An 18,167-nucleotide genomic window follows, 5' to 3' on the forward strand; every position below is an offset into this window, starting at 1 on the left:
AAAGTAATATGTGCAAAGTAATAAATTTATATGCATCCCTTGCATTGTAACATGGTTTTGTCCAGGAGAAACCTTCCTCATTTTTTTCCTTACTTTCCCCAATATCGGAGAACCCATGCATTTAATCAAAAGCACTGGTTTAATAAATCGGTGTCTTTTGATTTCAAATGTAATGAAGATTGCAAAGCTGTGATTGAGCTCTAAACGAGACACATATATTTCTGTCATGTCTTCCCTAGGACCGGAGAGAAGCAGCTGAGCTGCATTGGTACTATACAGGATAAGATCACTGTGTGCGCTACCGATGAGTCCTACCAGCTAACACGAGACCGTATGTCCCAGGTAGAGAAGGAAACATGGAGCAGGACTGCCATTGAGATCAAACCTGGGACATCTCACCGAAGTAAGTATAGAAGTGAATCAGAACAGTGGTCCTGGGAACATGTTTGTGTTAGATTAATGTACTGGAAATAATTGTACTAATTACTGTATATGAGTCAAAGGAGCAGGCAAAGGGGTGACGGAGGATTAGCTACAAGTGTGCGTCACCGGCCACACTTCTGTGAATGAATCCAGCAATCTGTACAGAACGTTTCTGTCACCTAGTGCAGAGGTCAGAGTCCACAAGCCTGTCCCTCTGCCTCTGGCCTGCGTACCTTCTGTTGTAAGATAGAGGAGGTAAGCTGGTATTAGGTATATACGCATTCAGCAACAAATATCATTCTCAACACATTTCATTATGTGTAAACACTTTAGTTGCTTTAGCTTGTCTTAACCCCACTCAGTAATGCAGTAACTCATACCCTGTAATACATTGCCCTTGATATATATTAATGTATCTTTTTTTTTTTTCTAAACTTGTGTTATTTATATCAAGTTTTTTGCGTCCCACTACTGGGAGTTATAGCATGTAACCGATTACTGGTACATATTTGTGGTTTACATAGTTTCCCTTTAAATTATGATCATATATATGAGTAAAATCTATAAACACACAAGTTACTAAGAAAGTGAGGAAATAACATAAAGGGGTCTATGCATCATTGGTGACAGTGGGGATGCGGAATCTATCAATATGTAGCGCAGCAGAACGCTAATTGGTTTGGTTGCTGGGTCTCAGTGCATATTCTGCCCCTAAATGCAGTATTAGTAAACATGCTCTATTATTCATTTTTACCTATGTGTTAAAGTATTAGGTGAACATGAACCGGAGTTACTCTGTGCTAATTTGCACTTCATTTATGGAGCAGTCTGGATACTTACAACATAACATTTTGGTTTTCCATCTGTCGGCCCAGTGCACATAAAAGGACACAACTACCCTGCGCTCCTGAGTGTAATGAAGCAGAAACATCTGAGGGCACTATGTAAAGTATAAATGTCACTTTAAGGCCCAAACAGCTGTCAGACTGAGCGGCCCGGAGGGGGGGGCGATGCCCCCCTGCCCCCCGGCCCAGCCCGCCCCTGACATCTACCCTTTTATTAAATTAATCTTTACTGTTTTTCTCCTAAAATACTGTTTAGTTTAGCCTCATTTATGGCATATTTTAAAAAACTTTTTACTCTTTCCCTCTGAAAGAGGGCACAACGTAATGACGCAAAAGCTAGTTAGTGGGCAGGATGTGGGAAAATGGCCTCGTCTCCCACCGGGAGACCTAGCCAGAATTCGGGAGTCTCCTGGACATTATGGGAGAGTGGGCAAGCATCATTTTATCGCTGTAAATAATCTTAAGAGTCAGGGTATATCAGGTCTGTTTTATTACACGTGGCACTTTTTTGTGTGTGATGCATTTTATTACATTGCTCATGCTACGCCTTGAAATTTGCTTTCTCCTCAGAAGTGCAATATGGAAGCCCAAAATGTGTCCCATTAAAAGTATACAATAAAACACAAAGTCTGCCATCTCTGAGTCCTTTTATGGAGTAAAAATGGCCATGTGCCCCTATGCACAGCGTGGAATGCCCCTAAAAATTCAGTCCACCCAGCTCCTCCGCTCGGCCTGTGGAAATCTTTGCTCCTCCACAATGCCGCCATCTTGCTTTGTAATGTTATGCTCTTTGGGTGAAATCTGGGTGCATTGTGCAAATCAAGAAATACGTTGGGGCAAAAGCTAATTTTGTTCTATTTATCAGACATTTTGCTCTTCGAATATGACATACGCTGTCTGCTAGTTGAATTTATAGCTGTGTATCTCTGTCTGTATTTATGCTAGTAAGCCAGCAGTTCTGGGAGCATCGCTGGCCAATAGGGGCACGTAAGGAGAGCTTTGTAGAATTCCTAGGGTGAAGTCTTAATCCTATACACTTTGGTTCTGTGCGATAATGCTGGTTCTTATAAACTAGCATTGAATGTGTGAATACTTCTGTTATAAGAAGAGTCTTAGGGCATCCTGTTTAATGCTGTGCAACTGCATGTCCTGCACTACAATCATTTAGTTTTTATATAGTACCACTATTATTATTTTTAAACTAACTATTATTTTTCTTATATATTTGAAAAAATATGTCAATGTCAATTGAGGATTATGGGAACTGTAAGTCTTGGCAGAGCTTAGAGTCCTGCATTAATAAATAGACACAAATTTGTCATATTACATTAATAACTGCTCTTGGTTTCTCAGACCCCAATACCATTAGCTCAAAATGTAAGACTATAAGGCCCTGTACAATTTGTCAAATATGTATGAACTGTTCCTAATGTAAGGTTTGTGTGGGATTGTTTATTAAGGTACATGGAAATTGTTTCTTACTGTATTAAGGGTATGATTCTGCATTTAAACAGGTTAAACAGAGAAGGCGTGAATAATAAAACATAGATGTGATGCAATAACGATGTATTTGTGATAGGGGCTGGGTAATTATAGTCCATATGTTGTATGCATGTTTACACTGAGATCTGTGCGTTCATCCTTACAGCTGATGATTCATTTATGGTGAGCAATCAAGACATATGCTGTCTGTACACTGTGGGTGACAGTAGCAGCACAGCCTTCACCTTCAATGAAGGATTTACTGTCATTCAGCTGAGCTAAAACTTTATATGTTGAGCTGCAGTGGATTAGCTGCAGGCTGTGATGAATTTAGACACACGTAGGATTTAACTGCTGATATGTAGGATTTACTAGAACCTTGTTCTAGGAAAAGGGGAATTTAGACAGGGGCTTTTTACCGGGTGATGGATGTGTGTAGTCTGAAGGCCGAGTGACGCATTCCTCCAGCCCCTAATGTTATCAAAACACAATCAATTTGCCCTGTCTTCTCCCACCCATATATCAAAGACTCCTTCTGAATGCTGAAACGGTGGAGCACACACTGTTTGTGTCATTTCAAATGAACCAATGGGTTTCCAAGCATCCAGATAGATCAAGTTAATGTTAGAAAAACAGTGCAAGGTGGCTCAGAGAAAGTGAGGCAAATTGTGCCACATGAGCCTGACACACTCAGTAATTAACTCATCTATACGAGCATGGCACACTCAGTACTCTATATGAGCATGGCACACTCAGTACTCTATATGAGCATGGCACACTCAGTACTCTATATGAGCATGGCACACTCAGTACTCTATATGAGCATGGCACACTCAGTACTCTATATGAGCATGGCACACTCAGTACTCTATATGAGCATAGCACACTCAGTACTCTATATGAGCATGGCAAACTCAGTACTCTATATGAGCATGGCACACTCAGTACTCTATATGAGCATGGCACGCTCAGTACTCTCTATGAGCATAGCACGCTCAGTACTCTATATGAGCATGGCACGCTCAGTACTCTATATGAGCATGGTACGCTCAGTGCTCTATATGAGCATGGTACGCTCAGTGCTCTATATGAGCATGGTACACTCAGTGCTCTATATGAGCATGGCACACTTAGTGCTCTATATGAGCATGGCACACTCAGTACTCTATATGAGCATGGTACACTCAGTACTCTATATGAGCATGGTACACTCAGTACTCTATATGAGCATGGCACACTCAGTGCTCTATATGAGCATGGTACACTCAGTGCTCTATATGAGCATGGTACACTCAGTACTCTATATGAGCATGGTACACTCAGTACTCTATATGAGCATGGTACACTCAGTACTCTATATGAGCATGGTACACTCAGTACTCTATATGAGCATGGCACACTCAGTACTCTATATGAGCATGGTATACTCAGTACTCTATATGAGCATGGTACACTCAGTACTCTATATGAGCATGGCACACTCAGTACTCTATATGAGCATGGCACACTCAGTACTCTATATGAGCATGGCACACTCAGTACTCTATATGAGCATGGCACACTCAGTACTCTATATGAGCATGGTACACTCAGTACTCTATATGAGCATGGTACACTCAGTACTCTATATGAGCATGGCACACTCAGTACTCTATATGAGCATGGCACACTCAGTACTCTATATGAGCATGGCACACTCAGTACTCTATATGAGCATGGCACACTCAGTACTCTATATGAGCATGGTACACTCAGTACTCTATATGAGCATGGTACACTCAGTACTCTATATGAGCATGGCACACTCAGTACTCTATATGAGCATGGTACACTCAGTACTCTATATGAGCATGGCACACTCAGTACTCTATATGAGCATGGCACACTCAGTACTCTATATGAGCATGGCACACTCAGTACTCTATATGAGCATGGCACACTCAGTACTCTATATGAGCATGGCACACTCAGTACTCTATATGAGCATGGCACACTCAGTACTCTATATGAGCATGGTACACTCAGTACTCTATATGAGCATGGTACACTCAGTACTCTATATGAGCATGGCACACTCAGTACTCTATATGAGCATGGCACACTCAGTACTCTATATGAGCATGGCACACTCAGTACTCTATATGAGCATGGTACACTCAGTACTCTATATGAGCATAGAACAGGTTTTACTAGGAACGTAAATATATATTTTTAATAAATTGTGTTCAGATAACCCCAATCCACCCCTCACAATTATGTTTGGTCACTTGCAAGTGTCATTGTCATTATTAATGCTAACGAAGACTTTTAGGCAATGAGAGGAAAACCAACATAATTATAATTTTAAAATTAAAAGTAAATAAATTTACATTTAGGAGGAGATTTATCATAGGGCAAAATTGGATGTTTTCACCGACAATAGAGTTCTTCTCACTTCATTCTATATTATAAGGGGGTTACTGCTTCTAAAGCCTTTGCCGGCAAGGCTACCCCATTTTTTTAGCCTGGGAAAGTCTATTTGTTGAATATAGTGGAAGGTCAAACCAGGCTTCTAGAGTGAGAATGAGCGCAACCGCTGAGTATCGATTAGCTGCTACTTTGATATAATAGTATTAAAACACAACAAAAAAAACATTTCTATTGCCAAGATAAGTGGCTAGAAAAATATTAGTTATCAACATGATAACTGTAATTTTTATAAATAGGCCCTTATACAACACAGAAACAATCTATTGATAGTTCTACTATAAGCCATGGATGGCAGAGCTTCCCAGCACCTGTTTAAACACTGCAGTTGTGTTTTCTGGCCAGTTCAGATTTTCACATGAAAACGTGTTCTTTTTTTGTATCACTTTTAACCAGATTCTTTATATTGATGTGATAAATATTGAAGAGTAGTTGTCTTACAGTGTTATCTTACAGTGTTACATCTTGTTATGTAGGGTTAAGGCTCTCTTAGCCTCTCCCATCCTCAGAGGGGCGTTCCACCTGAGTGACATTGGGGGTTTAGCTGACTGCACCTGCTTTCTGAGAATTAGCTAACAAGCCTCTAGTTGGCTCAGTCTACTCCCACCTCCACTTGCTCACTAATTACTCTATTCAGGGCCCAATTAGCATGTTTGTCTTTATCAATATTCCTTTTCTGCATGAAAAGACCGTTTTGAAAAGCTTAGCAACACAATATGTATGACTCGAATATCTGTCATAACAGACTTTCTAGATTCTGAATAGCTGCCCTTAAAGCAGCACCCCAAGTAGGGTCAAAAGTGTACCATGTCTAGGGTACTATTCACCAGAGCCCAGGGGACTGTGCCACACAGCTGTTTATCTTGGGCCTCGGTGCTTCATCTCACAGCTCTGGCCAAAAAAGCCAGAGCTGTTTGACGCTGCGGAGGAGCTTGTGAGCAGGAGCACAAACAATAAGCAGCAATTTTTGTTATATCAGAGATATTGAAACTGCTGATTGGCCATCCTTCACACCATCTCACACAGCTATCTGGGAATGCAGCTTTAAAGTGGGACTATACCTGGAAAAAAATATTGTGTTATGTTTTACAGCAGGAGGATCTGTACTGTAAATTACCTTTGCTTAAATGGCAGAACAATTATGTTTACTTGGAAAAGCATTCAGATGTTGTTTACTGCATGCTGCCATAATTCTGTGAAAGTCTTTTCTATTTCATAAGTAAACTGTCCTGTGTGATGAATGTATAGAAGATTTATTTTCCTCCTTTACCTGTTTACATATATTGTCTCCCTCAATTTATAGACACGTAGATGCTTTTAAAGAGAAAACATATGTCCATATTTTTATGTACCCTGACAGAAGTAAACTTTGATAAGACTGATATCAGAATATATGTAATGTTTATCATGTATAGCACAACAGGGCAGGTTTCACTGTTTCCTATGGGGTAGACAGTGAGATAAACAAATGCATTGAGTTTTAGGCCAGATCATTGTGTTGTATGTATTTCATGTGTCTGTAATTACATGGCTGATTTGGTAACTCTGTATGGATGCATACATGACCATTTATAGATTTGAAAAAGTGAACCTGTTTATCATACTTTCCGATTTTTTTTAACCCCCCTCCCCCGCTCTCGCGGGTAGGATATAAAAGTGTAAGAGGGGGCATAATGTCGCTACGTCTTTGCGTAGCAGGGAGCGGCCCCGCCCCCCATACACAAGGGGGGTACCTACTCTTTCGTGAGTCTGGAAGGACCCCTCGAAATTCGCGAGCCTCCCGAAAATTTCAGTAGAGTAGGAAAGTATTTTATATATTATTGTTATGCTCATTTGGTGTAAAGTTGAATGAATTAAGCTACACTAGATGAGTTTTTGGCCTTCACTTTGTGTGTTTTTTGAACTAGGACCTGTCACATGTTGGTTGAGGTTTGTATGTATGTACCTCTGCGTCCTGCAAAGTATATACAATTTCGTTCGAATGAGGAGATTATGCAAAGTCGAGTAGATCGGGCTTGTGATTGTATAAACTTCCGAATTTGTATGTATTGGAAACGTGTCGGGGGTGGGTGGCATTTATTACAAATTTCTTTGCAAGAAACGGTGGCGGATTCCCCCACGATGTGCAGTAGGGGCTCAATCTTATGCGTTCTCTACCAGCCGAATATCGCATCCGAGCTACCTGGTGGGGAAAGTGGGTGAGTCCAAATAGGTGTCAAGGGAGACTGATAAGGGGCCAAATTATATATTTTGTTAGCCATGTCCCATGTAATTAATGTAAAGGATATAAAAGGGCAAGAGTATGCTAAGGGCGGTCTACAGGATTTGGGAAGCCATGGCAGGTGATGCACGGGTGCGTCTCGGGACAGTGCATTTTCAATGTCCACCCACATTTTGAGACCGGGGTTGAGGTGCCACAAGAAAATATCGCTAAATTGAGTAGCCAAGTGATATTCGTGTAGTTAGGGGAGGCCCAGGCCTCCTGCCTCTTTGGGCTTAGACAGTAAAGTCTTGCTTAGTCTGGGTATCCTTCCCCGCCATATAAAGCAATTACAAGTCGATTGAAGAGTTATTAGTGTTTTACAGGGTATTGCTACTGGAAGTGTCTGAAATAAATGAAGTAGGTGGGGGAGAATATTCATTTTGAAAACCTGAATTCTGCCTACCCAGGAGATGAACATGGGTTCCCATTTGGATAAGTCTTGTTGAATATTTGTTATTAATGGTAGGTAGTTTGATTTATATAGTCCTGAAAAATGTTTGGTGATGTTTATCCCTAAATATCTGATTGAGTGAGGACGCACTGAGAAGTGTAGGACAATTGAAGAGCTTATCGGGTGGTGCGTGGGATATGAAGTGATAACCCTTCGGATTTGGAGTCATTAATTTTATAGCCGCATAGCTTGCCGAAATGTGATAGTTAGATTAATTAGATTCGGAAGAGAAATGACTGGGTTCGTCAGTGTAAGTAAGACATCATCTGCAATGAGGGAGATTTTTTAATGTTCAGATCCCAAGGAAATGCCTGTTGTATCTGGGTTAAGGCGTATTTTGGCTGCCAGGGGTTCAATGCATAAAGCAAACAAGAGTGGGGATAGCGGGCATCCGCGCCTCGTGCTGTGCGTAGTTGGATATGACTAGAGACCTGGTCGTTAGTCATGACCCGGGGGGTGGGGTTAGTGTATAGAGCTGAGATGGCTTGTAGAAAGTGACCTCAAATATCAAATGCCTTCAACGCGGAGAACATGAAGGGCCAAGAAACCCTATCAAACACTTTCTCCGCATCCAAGGCCAGAAGTTACGAGGGGAGTTTGCGTTAACATAATGAACTAAATCTATTACTCTGCGAGTGTTATCAGGTGCTTGCCTGTTAGGAACATAACCCACCTGATCAGGATGTATCAGATCACCCAGGATTTCATTCAGTCTGTTAGATAGGATATTGGCGAACAGTTTTATATCGGTGTTAAGAAGGGAAATAGGGCGATAATTTGTGCAAGTAGTGTGGTCCTTGTCGGGTTTAGGTAGGACTATTATTGTGTACGAGGTAGAGTCAGGGTGAATAGTGTCACGATGTATTATCGCGTTGAATAAAATAGTGAGATTAGGGAACAGTTTGGGGGCGAATGTTTTATAATACGCCATAGTAAAACCATTTGGGTCTGGTGCTTTAGATGGGTTCTGTCAGCGAAGAGCAAGTTTAATCTCTTGTTCAGTTATATCCTCAGACAGCCCCTCTGCTTTAGTCAGAGAGGTCATATGCTTTAATGGACTCATCAAACCTCTTTTCACTGAGGTGCCCTCATTTGTTGTTTTAAATGTATTGGAAGTCTGACTCATATGGCAAAATATTTATGCCCGTCACAGTAATGTCTGTCTCTGTGGGCTACAGGTGGCTCAATTTCTCCAGCACAGTTTTGCTTTTCGCCACTGAATAGCTATAACTTTCCCTCAATTAGACTACATCCTTTCAGGGCATATAGGGGTGAATTACAGTGGCTAGGGGTGGACAATAATATATATTTGCAACGCTTTTCATTCTCCTTTATGCTCCAGCTTTCCCTACATGCCCGAAAAAAACATTAGTATGTATGTAGCCTTAGGATTACCAAATCAGTCATATAAACCCAGAAATGCATATGCTATATGTCTGCACTGCATTTAATTCACATGCATGAATGTAGTGTTTAATATGCAGGTGTATAAATGTTAACTAGTTACAGCACCTTCATCAGGTGGAGTATATGGTAGATCCACGTAGAGAGATCGGAAATAGTATGAGCCTGACACACTCTTTGCTATTAGTATCAGACAAGAATCTGTATAAACACACTAGCCACCAGATTAGGTGCCTATTTTATACACTAGCCACAAAATGTGTGGTCTGAGTTATAAACTGGTCATTACATTGGGGTCTGCTTTTCAAATAGCCACCGGAATGACTTTCGTACAATTGCCAGAAGAATGGACTTTCTTTATACACTGTTCACCAGAATGCACTCTGCTTGTATATCAACAGAATTGGCTCAGTTTTGTATAGTTGCCAAGGGCAGTGTAATTGGAATGAGAGGGAGGACATGCAGGTCCCTGTTTTTCAGGTTTTAAGGGGCCCCAAAATTTCTTGAACCATAAACCAGTCATGTTTAATGATGGATGACATATCATCTATGTCTGTACATTCAGCATTGTGGCAGCGTAAAAAACTCTAAGGTAGTTTTTCTTTATGATAACCCCTCTTATATAAATATACAGCTACAAAATTAGAATATCTGTACGTATTATCCTGCACCACCAACTACTTTATCTTTAACATTGTGCAGCACTGATGTTTGGAAGCCATGTGGCTATAGCGTTAAAAACCTTATACGAGAAAAGAAAACTAACTTTGGTTGATAAACATGCTGAAGAACATAGGTATAATTCAATTGTATTACTAACTCAGGGTGCAGTATAACTAGAAGGAGGGACAACGCAGCCACAAAGAACAAGTTTGGCTGGTCTGAATAGTTCCCATGAAAAAAAGAATAGAAGAGACGTGCAAAGGATCAGTGAAAGCTTTACCTGGGTTGGGTTGTAACATGCATTAGCTGGTGAAAGAGTGAAAAGTAAGAGTTTTCAGCGACATACACAAATACAACAGGTGCTACTTTTCATTTAGGCACCTTGAGTGCTGTTTGTAGTGTCTTTTGTTTTGCATTTAGTTAATTAGTAATAATAGAATTTCCAAAATTGGTTATTATATGGTTGCCAATTAACTAAGAAATGTGATACCTTTGAAAAAAATTAAAACCACTTAAATCCCTCTTCTTTCATGTATGTAAAACTCATATGGCACTTCTAGTTACAATCAATGGTGTAGTTTGAGTTTCATGTATTTAGATACTTCATTCGTGCCCAGTGTATTACATATAACATTGGAGTATATTTTTATGTAATATTCAACATACTACAAAGTGTATTTATATTGACAAATATATTTTTAGAAAGTAAGTACATTATATATCATTATAACAATTGTTGTTATAACAGCTAGACTCTATATAAAATGTATTACTAAACGTGTGCTTTCTTTCCAGGTAAATATGTCAAGATCGCAAACAAGAACAACTTGGAATCCAGTACAGAGAGTTCGCCGTCTAGTCATCGTCCAGCGGTTTTCTTAACGCCGGCAGCCAAGAAATGTAACAGAGTTAGTGGTGAACAGAGACCACTTCAAGAATGGCTTATTCATCTTCTGGCCTTGAAACCGTACCGGAAACATGACCTCATTCTTCGATTAGAAAAATCCAACACTTTTCCCAGAGATCAGACACAACTGCTGTCTGCACTGGATGAGGTAACTATTTATGATTGTGAGATCTCATTTTCTTGATTGCTGAAATGAGATAAAGAGAGAGGGTGCCTGTTTGAGGTGTTCCTTGCTGGTTGGATTGGTGCATGGCCATTTCCATGGGGACTCATACAGAGTGCAGCAAAAGACATGGCAGGATGTACAAGGTAATCAGACAGTAGACAGACATGGGACAATAGGCAGAGAGGACCCTGCCTGTGACAGCCTATATTCTACAGGGAGTGGTGGTGAGAGACAGTAGGAGCAACTGGAAGAAAATGGAGATGGCAGACAAAGAAAGAGGAGGTGATGGATAAGATGGTCAGGAGGTGGTAGGGTAGGTAAGCTTGAAAATGTGAGTTTTGAATGAGCGATGAAGGACTGAAGGTTGGGGGAGAGTCGATTGAGGCAGGGCATGGAGTTACAAAGATTGGGGCAGCATGGCAGAAGTCTTGGAGGCGAGCATGGGAGGAGGTAATGAGAGGTGAATTGAGGCAGAGTCAGAGATGGAGTGGAGTGGCCGGGTAGGTATTTACCTCAAGACAAGGTTAGAGATGTGGGGGGGGAGAAATGTTGTTAAGGGCTTTGTAAGTGTGGGTAAAGAGCTTGAACTGAATTTTGAAATGGACAGGAAGCCAATGAAGGTCTTTACGCAGAGGTGTAGCGGTGGTGGGATAGGAAGATGAGCGTAGCATTCTGATTGAAGGTCAGAAAAGTTAGACACAGTAAGGCTAGTGAGAAGGAGGTTACAATAGTCGACGAGAAATTATGAGGTAGTGGACCAGGACTTTGGTTGCTTCTGAGAGAGGAAGGGGTGGATTTTTGTGATGTTAAAGAGGAGGAAGTGGCAGGATTTGGTGAGGGACTGGATATGAGGTGTAACGCTGAGTCAAGGGTGACTTCAAGGCAGCAGGCTTGGGTGACAGGAGAGAGAGTTATGTTGTCAACCAAGAGTGAGTTTTTGGTAGGGATAGCAGTGTTGTAAGGAGGAAAGATGATGAGATCGGATTTGGAGACGTTGAGTTTGAGGCAGTGCTGTTACATCAAGGTAGTTACAGCTGAGAGACAGCTAGATACCTGGGTTAGGAAGGTGGGAGAGACATCAGAGAATGAAAGATAGATTTGCATACCATAAGCATAGAGGTGGTAATAGAGGCCAAATGATTGACTAAGTTCACACAGGGAGATGGTATAGAGAGAGAAGAGCAGAGTTCCAAGGACAAACCCTTGGGGAACTCAAATAGAAAGAGGAAGAGGGGGGGGGGGAAAGAGTCGGAAGAAGAGCCGCTAAAAGAGTAGCCAGAGAGGTAGGAGGCAAACTAGGAGAGACTTGTTTCGCGGAGACCTAGGGAGTGAAGGGTGGTGAGAAGAGAATGATCGACGGTGTCAAAATCAGCAGAGAGAACAAAGAGTATGAGAAAGGAGAAGTGACCTTTGGACTTAGCAGAGAGTAAGTCATTTGCTACTTTAGTAAAGGCAGTTTCAGTTGAGTGAAGGGGATAGAAGCCAGACTGGAGAGGGTCAAAGAAAGGGGGAAGAGAGAAAGTGGGTCAGACGATTGAAGACAAGTCCTTTGGGAATTTTAGAAGCAATTGTTTAAGGGAGGGTTTATAGAGAATAGGGTGATGAGAGCATGCTTGAAGGCCAAGGGGCAGATACCAGTGGAGAGAGAAAGGTTAGAAAGGTGAATAAGGTGACGACAGGCATTGGGTGAGAGGGAGCGGAGGAACTTTGAGGGGACAGGGTCAAGAGGAAAGGTTGTAAAAGAAGAGGAGGATAGAAGTGTGAGGACCTCAGGCACAGTTACAGAAAGGTTGGAGCCAAGGGTGGCAGAGTGAGTGATTGAGAGGATGGGTGGAAGGAGGCGAGTCTGTCAAAAACAAATATGATTGTGGATACAGTCAAATTTGTCTTTGAAGAAGGTGGCAAAGTCGGTAGCGGTGAGGAGGACACAGTAGAGAATGGTTGCAAAGAGGCGTCGGTATTTATTGAACAGGGAGGAGATGAGGGATGTGAAATAGGTTTGTATGGCAAGAGAGAGGGCAGAATAGTATGAGGAAAGGATGAATTTAAAGCGGAATAAGTCAGCGAATGAGTGGACTTTCACAGGAGCAGGAGCTCTTTTGGAGGAGACGAGTAAGAGGGGAGTGCCAGGGTTGGGGTGTAGATTGGTGGAGACAAAGTAGGGTGTCTCGGGCTGCAGTATCAATGGCAACAGAGAACATGAAGTTGTAAAGAGAGACAGCGGCGTTGGGGCACGATAGTAAAGAAATGGGAGTGAGGAGGTGTTTGAGAGAGGACGTTAAGATCATGGGGTCAATGCTGTTGATGGAACACAGAGTGCAAGCGACTTTGGGTGGGAGGAGGGGGGGGCAAGGGGCAAAGTGGGGGCAAAGGAAAGGAGATTGTGGTAGAACACTAGGACCCGGGAGTGTCCATTACGGTGGGTGGCGGAAGTTGTCTATTGGGAGAGGCCATAGGAGTAAGTGAGAGGAAGCAGTGGAAGTAATAGGAGAGTCAGTAGGGATGTTAAAATCACTGATAATAATAGTGGGAAGATCAGAAGTGAGGATATGGGAAAGCCAGGTGGCAAAGTTATCAAGATGTGAGGAAGTGCCGGGTGGACAATAGATCACAGCAACATGAAGGTGGAGAGGGGAGAAGAGGCGGATGGAGTAAACTTCAAAAAAGGAGAAGGAGAGGGAAAGTTCAAGGGGAGATAACACTGAAGGTGTAACCAGGAGATAGTAGGACACCTACACCAAATCCTTGGTGGTCCCTAGGATGGGGAGTGTGGGAGAAGGAGAGAAGGAGAGTCCTCATGGGACCCCTGTGGGAGAGTACAGCAGGTCTATGGTCTTGGCATAGACCTTTAAAGGAACCCATTTTGCCCCTCCAGTTGCAGAATTGCAACGGTAATCAATGTTGGTAAATGCATTTCAATAACTTAATAATTGAGCTGGAAATGTGTTAAGGTGTGGTTAGAGTCAATGCGTTTAGGACATTTTAGGATAGCCACATTCACTGTTCTGTGTTTATATGTCAAATGAATTTAAAATAAGTATACTAGCGTTTAGAATCTGAACCATTGTACTTGCAAGATAGCTTGTCAGAGACAAAAGTATTCAACATCTATCATTCAGTCAACCTTTGCATTATCTTGTGGGGTGTCTAGATTGATCACTGTTGATTGAGGGCTAGCCAAAACACAGAGCAGATATGGATGACCTGGTTCCATTTCGGGGGTTAATGTATCTAGCTGAGAGTTTTCCGGCGTTTTTGAAAAAACAATCAGATTCTAGCTATCATTTATTTAGTACATTCTACAAAATGATAGCTAGAATCTGATTGGTTGCTATAGGCAACATCTCCACTTTTCAAACCCGCTGGAAAACTCTCAGCTTTATACATTTACCCGCAGGTGTGGCACCATAAATAAATTAATCCATGCAGGTAATCTACAATGGAAACATTTTGGTAAATGAGGGATACCAGTCACATTGAAAGCAAGGCCTTCTACACAGGTGGGGCTTATTTGTTGATTAAGCAAATTGCATCCCATCAGGACATGTATTAAAATGTTGGACTTACCTGTTTGCATATAATTATGGCTAGCATGAAGGAGACCTAAATGACTTTGAGAGAGGGGTGGTTGTTGGGGTGAGTTTGGCAGGAGCTATAGTGATCAAACCAGCTCAAGTTACAACAGTTTCTAAGGCGATGTCAGCATGAGACTTGAGTGAAATAACATAATCATTAAAGGAAAGCAGTGGGTGGATGCACATAATCCAGGGTCGCGATAGCCGTTTATTAAGTTGATGTATAAGGCAAAACAGGCAGATTGCAGTACATCAATCGCTCATCACAGAATCCAGTATTGGAAAGAGCACAGGCAATGAACAACTGATCATTGGAGGAAGCTGATATGAGTGGGTGATGTACTGAACTGCGCTGCTAGGCCAATCAGAAGGGGTATATTGAGAGTTGTCCAAAAGTGCTAAAGTGAGGAGTGATCTAGATTAGGCCATCAGTTAAACTGTGGTGTCAGCATAAAATGTAGATAGTTATATGGGAATGAATTGTCAACAACTTGTGAAAACTTGCCAGTATGCAAAACTCACATTGGACAGGTACACCCTAGTGATTAACTATTTATGTATCCTAATTTCAGTCCGGAACACATAGCTTTTCATATTATTTTACTTAGATTGTATTTAGTGTTCCTGTTTTTCTGGAAGGATTTATTTCCAGTTATTTAATCCACACATTGTGACCTTCTGTTCAACTAAGTCCTTGATTAGAAGAACATTTTTAAATAAAGACCAGGGTATATAGTTGCTGAATTTAATCATTTGACATTTAGAGAGCTGAGATTACAGCTATCATTTTGATATTAATCTTTTTTATAAAGAGCGTAAGAAAAACAGTTCTCTTGCTGGTAAATGAATGAAGAAGTTCACTGTTGCATGTTAATACTGGTGTATTTTTACATATTCCAGGTAGGATGCTTAAACCCCAAAGATGGCAAGTACAGCCTGAGAGAGGGGTTTAACAGCCAGGTACAAAAGGAATGGATGGGATATACTCCAGAGGAGAGGCAGCACATTCTCTCCAGGTACCAAGACATAAATAAGTTCTTCTGTATCCTTCTGTTTGTTCCTCCTGATTCTTGTACATATATTATGGGGCATATTCAATTCTCGTTGTTTTCCGCGGCGTTAAAACTATTACCGTTATTACGGTAATAGTAAGCTGGATTTCAGCTGGAGCTGCGAGCTGAAATCCAGCGATAAAACTACCGTAATAACGGTATTTACGCGCATTATTACCGTAATAACGGTATTTACGCGTACTATTACCGTAATAATGGTATTTACGCGCACTATTACCGTAATAACGATATTTACGCGCACTATTACCGTAATAACGATATTTACGCGTACTATTACCGTAATAATGGTATTTACGCGTACTATTACCGTAATAATGGTATTTACGCGTACTATTACCATAATAACGATATTTACGCGTACTATTACCGCAATAATGGTATTTACGCGCACTATTACCGTAATAACGATATTTACGCGTACTATTACCGTAATAACGGTATTTACGCGCACTATTACCGTAACAACGGTATTTACGCATACTATCACCGTAACAACAGTATTTACGCGCACTATTACCGCAATAACGGTATTTACGCGCACTATTACCGTAATAACGATATTTACGCGTACTATTACCGTAATAATGGTATTTACGCGTACTATTACCGTAATAATGGTATTTACGCGTACTATTACCGTAATAACGATATTTACGCGTACTATTACCGCAATAATGGTATTTACGCGCACTATTACCGTAATAACGATATTTACGCGTACTATTACCGTAATAACGGTATTTACGCGCACTATTACCGTAACAACGGTATTTACGCATACTATCACCGTAACAACAGTATTTACGCGCACTATTACCGCAATAACGGTATTTACGTGCACTATTACCGTAACAACGGTATTTACGCGCACTATTACCGTAACAACGGTATTTACGCGCATATTACGTTAATAGTAGGCGCGCCGCGGGATTTTTGGCTTTAACACCAAGAATTGAATATGCCCTAGTATGTAGGTCTGGCTCTAAGTGAACTAGAAGTAGTTATGTCAATACAAATGTATTTCTACTCCTCAATATGTACAAACATCCTACTTCACATGTGTGTGTATAACTGGGCTGCCCATTGTGTACACATTAGAAATAACACTTTCTTGCATGTCCCCCATGTAGTTACCTGATCTAGGTAGGTCCGAGATTACACCTAGGTGTTGTGTGCTGCTCTGCTCGTCCCTATTTATTATTATTATTATTATTACCATTTATTTATATAGCGCCACTAATTCCGCAGCGCTGTACAGAGAATCTCATTCACATCAGTCCCTGCCCCATTGGGGCTTACAGTCTAAATTCCCTAACACACACACACATACATACGGACAGACAGACACACAGAGACTAGGGTCAATTTGTTAGCAGCCAGTTAACCTACCAGTATGTTTTTGGAGTCCCTTCAGTGGTTACCTGTATTTTACGGAATCCAATATAAATTACTTCTATGAATATACAAGGCAATTAACAAAACTACACCAAAATCCCCTTGTCTCAAAATATCTCCTAGTTCATCCCCTTCGCTTTCCCCTGCGCCTCCCATCCTTACTCATTACTTGCTCCCAATAATATGTAAAGGACTTTTTTGGGCTGCACCCACTGTGTGGAATTCACTGTACAACAAGACATTTACCAGCCTATAGTGTGCACTATCCCACAGCAGCTAATCAGATACTTGCTTATAGTCTGTTAACAGGCCTTGGATCAATCAAAGGTAAATATTGATTGGTTGCTATGCAAGAAAAGTATAAAGTAGTTTTCTGTGTAATTGGGTAGGGAGTGAATATCACCTCAGTCAATCAACAATGGCTTTTCATTATGAACAATGCATAGCTATTCTCTTTATTAATAAGTGTCAGATATTTGAGATTTTGCATACTTGACTACTAAGAAAACTAGTTATTAAAGAGAAATGTAAGCAGTGCAGTACATTGTAAGACCTTCAGCTCACAGACTATCATCAGCATTTATATCAGAGATGAACAGCCTGTGGCTCTCTAGCTGTTGTGCAACCAGTGACTCTACAGTTGTGGAACTACAAGTGTCAGGATGCCCTCTAGTCCTTCAACAGCTGTTTTGTTTGTATTGCTGCTGCAATTGTTTAGTCATATACACCCAGAACGCAGTCTACTAGATCCTCAGAGTGTCTACTCTCATGGACTTACATTCATTTTTTTTCTTTCAAATTTTTGCAGGAAACACCCAAACCTTTCTTCATCACAGAATTACCAGACAGCTACTGAGAGAGAGAGAACACAACACAGCCTATCATCTTCTCACCCCAATTCTTGGGTTAGGCCTCCTGATGCTGTGAGTAATGTTCTCATATGACAAGCACCAACATTGGGCAAAAACTGTACATCCACTTTTTAGAATCTTACCTCTATTTTGATATATTTTGCATACGTCCTATTTATTTAAGTGTTTATAAGATCTGTTCT

General features: G+C 41.1%; 1 protein-coding gene across 1 annotated transcript in view; it reads left to right on the forward strand.

Moving 5' to 3' along the window:
* ELL3 (elongation factor for RNA polymerase II 3) overlaps nucleotides 1-18,167 on the forward strand; it is a 110,886-nt gene that overhangs the window by 67,379 nt on the left and 25,340 nt on the right. The window contains exons 4-7 of the mRNA XM_075207848.1: nucleotides 240-403; nucleotides 10,793-11,052; nucleotides 15,546-15,661; nucleotides 17,922-18,036. Of these exons, the coding sequence (XP_075063949.1) occupies nucleotides 240-403; nucleotides 10,793-11,052; nucleotides 15,546-15,661; nucleotides 17,922-18,036 (655 nt within the window). The remainder of the gene's footprint in view (nucleotides 1-239; nucleotides 404-10,792; nucleotides 11,053-15,545; nucleotides 15,662-17,921; nucleotides 18,037-18,167) is intronic.

Source organism: Mixophyes fleayi, chromosome 4 (assembly GCF_038048845.1).
Source record: "Mixophyes fleayi isolate aMixFle1 chromosome 4, aMixFle1.hap1, whole genome shotgun sequence".
Classification (NCBI taxonomy): domain Eukaryota; kingdom Metazoa; phylum Chordata; class Amphibia; order Anura; family Limnodynastidae; genus Mixophyes; species Mixophyes fleayi.